This window comes from Sinocyclocheilus rhinocerous, unplaced genomic scaffold, assembly GCF_001515625.1.
Source record: "Sinocyclocheilus rhinocerous isolate Xijiao unplaced genomic scaffold, SAMN03320098_v1.1 scaffold1686, whole genome shotgun sequence".
Taxonomy (NCBI): domain Eukaryota; kingdom Metazoa; phylum Chordata; class Actinopteri; order Cypriniformes; family Cyprinidae; genus Sinocyclocheilus; species Sinocyclocheilus rhinocerous.
Genome location: NW_015658988.1, coordinates 380,898 through 382,132, shown reverse-complemented (window position 1 = coordinate 382,132; position 1,235 = coordinate 380,898). Strand labels below are relative to the sequence as shown.

The following is a 1,235-nucleotide window of genomic DNA, read 5'->3' as shown; positions in this document are numbered from 1 at the left end:
GTTAAACTACTAGACTTATCTCTGAGCCAGTTCCCCTAAGGCTGTCTAACTTCCTGCCTAACACACGCCCCCAAAAACCCCTGATCCGCAGCCCGTTTTGCATGAAGTACTGTAAGTCGCATATGTTTTTTAATAAAAAGAAAAAGCTGATCCAGGGTCAGGAGGACAGGAACAATGAGCACCGAAGCCGACTGGCCTGAGAGAAATTCAGTCTATGTTTAGTGAGGGGCCATGTGACTGGTGTCATCAGCATGCCAGACATGGCTGGGCTGTGTCCGCGTTTGCTCACTGCCTCCTCCCTCGTTTTTTACTCTCCCTCTCTTCCTCCCATAACCACTCGTTCTGTCGACGCCGTGTCTGATCCTGAAGAAGTGGAAAATGTAAGTTTGGGCGAGTGAACAGAGAGCCCGTGGCTGCAGCACCATGAGTGAGTACTGCTGTTCTTCACGCTCACTGAACTTTTGCTCACTATCAGACTTTTTATCAGCGGTGTCCAACTGTAGGCAGAGATTTTGAGGACCTTCTGTGCTTCAGGGTTAAGGCTAAGTTGTTTGTCTTTAGGGTTCATTTAACTGTGAGTTTGTAAGTTGGCAGTTTGTACTGCCTCGTATCAAAAAAGACTAAAAAACACCCTTTGAACTTATTTATTTTTTGTTTAAATGCCTTCAAGTTTTCATGATTTATGAGTCATTTTAACCTGGATTAGAAAGTTTCAGTCATTTTCTTTGTGTATTTTTTTTTTTTTTAGACAGTCAGTGTAGTTTTTATTTTTATTTTATTTTCATTTGAAAGATTTGCCAACATGCACACATAAAGTGGGATTCGAAAGTCAGTGATTCAAAATCTAAATTAAAACCTTACATTTAAACTACTACTTATTTACTGTTTAAAACAAAAAAGAAAAAGAAAAAAAGACATAAAATGTCAAAGAACAATGCATGTTTTGGGCAATATTTTAAAAATAAAACAAGCATTTGAAGCATTGTCTATGTTGCCTATTTTGTGTAGAAGGTCAGATTTTCATGCTTCCATTGAAGCACAAGATGCTCTTTGGATCATTCTCAAATCATGATAAATTGTTATACAAGCTTGATATGCATGCAGCTTATACAAACCAAGTACTATATATATATATATATAATTGTTATCATAAGGTTTTACACAAACTTGATACATGCAACATACAGTACAAGCCAATTACCTGACTAATTTCATAATATTTGGTACTATATATA

At 37.3% G+C, this 1,235-nt stretch overlaps 1 protein-coding gene across 1 annotated transcript in view; it reads left to right on the top strand.

The window, feature by feature from the left end:
* Positions 1–303: 303 nt before the first annotated feature.
* Positions 304–1,235, top strand: part of LOC107723078 (trafficking kinesin-binding protein 1-like) — a 39,526-nt gene continuing 38,594 nt past the window's right edge. Inside the window, exon 1 of the mRNA XM_016531583.1 lies at positions 304–427. Coding sequence (XP_016387069.1) covers positions 424–427 — 4 coding nt within the window. The 5' untranslated portion in view covers positions 304–423. The remainder of the gene's footprint in view (positions 428–1,235) is intronic.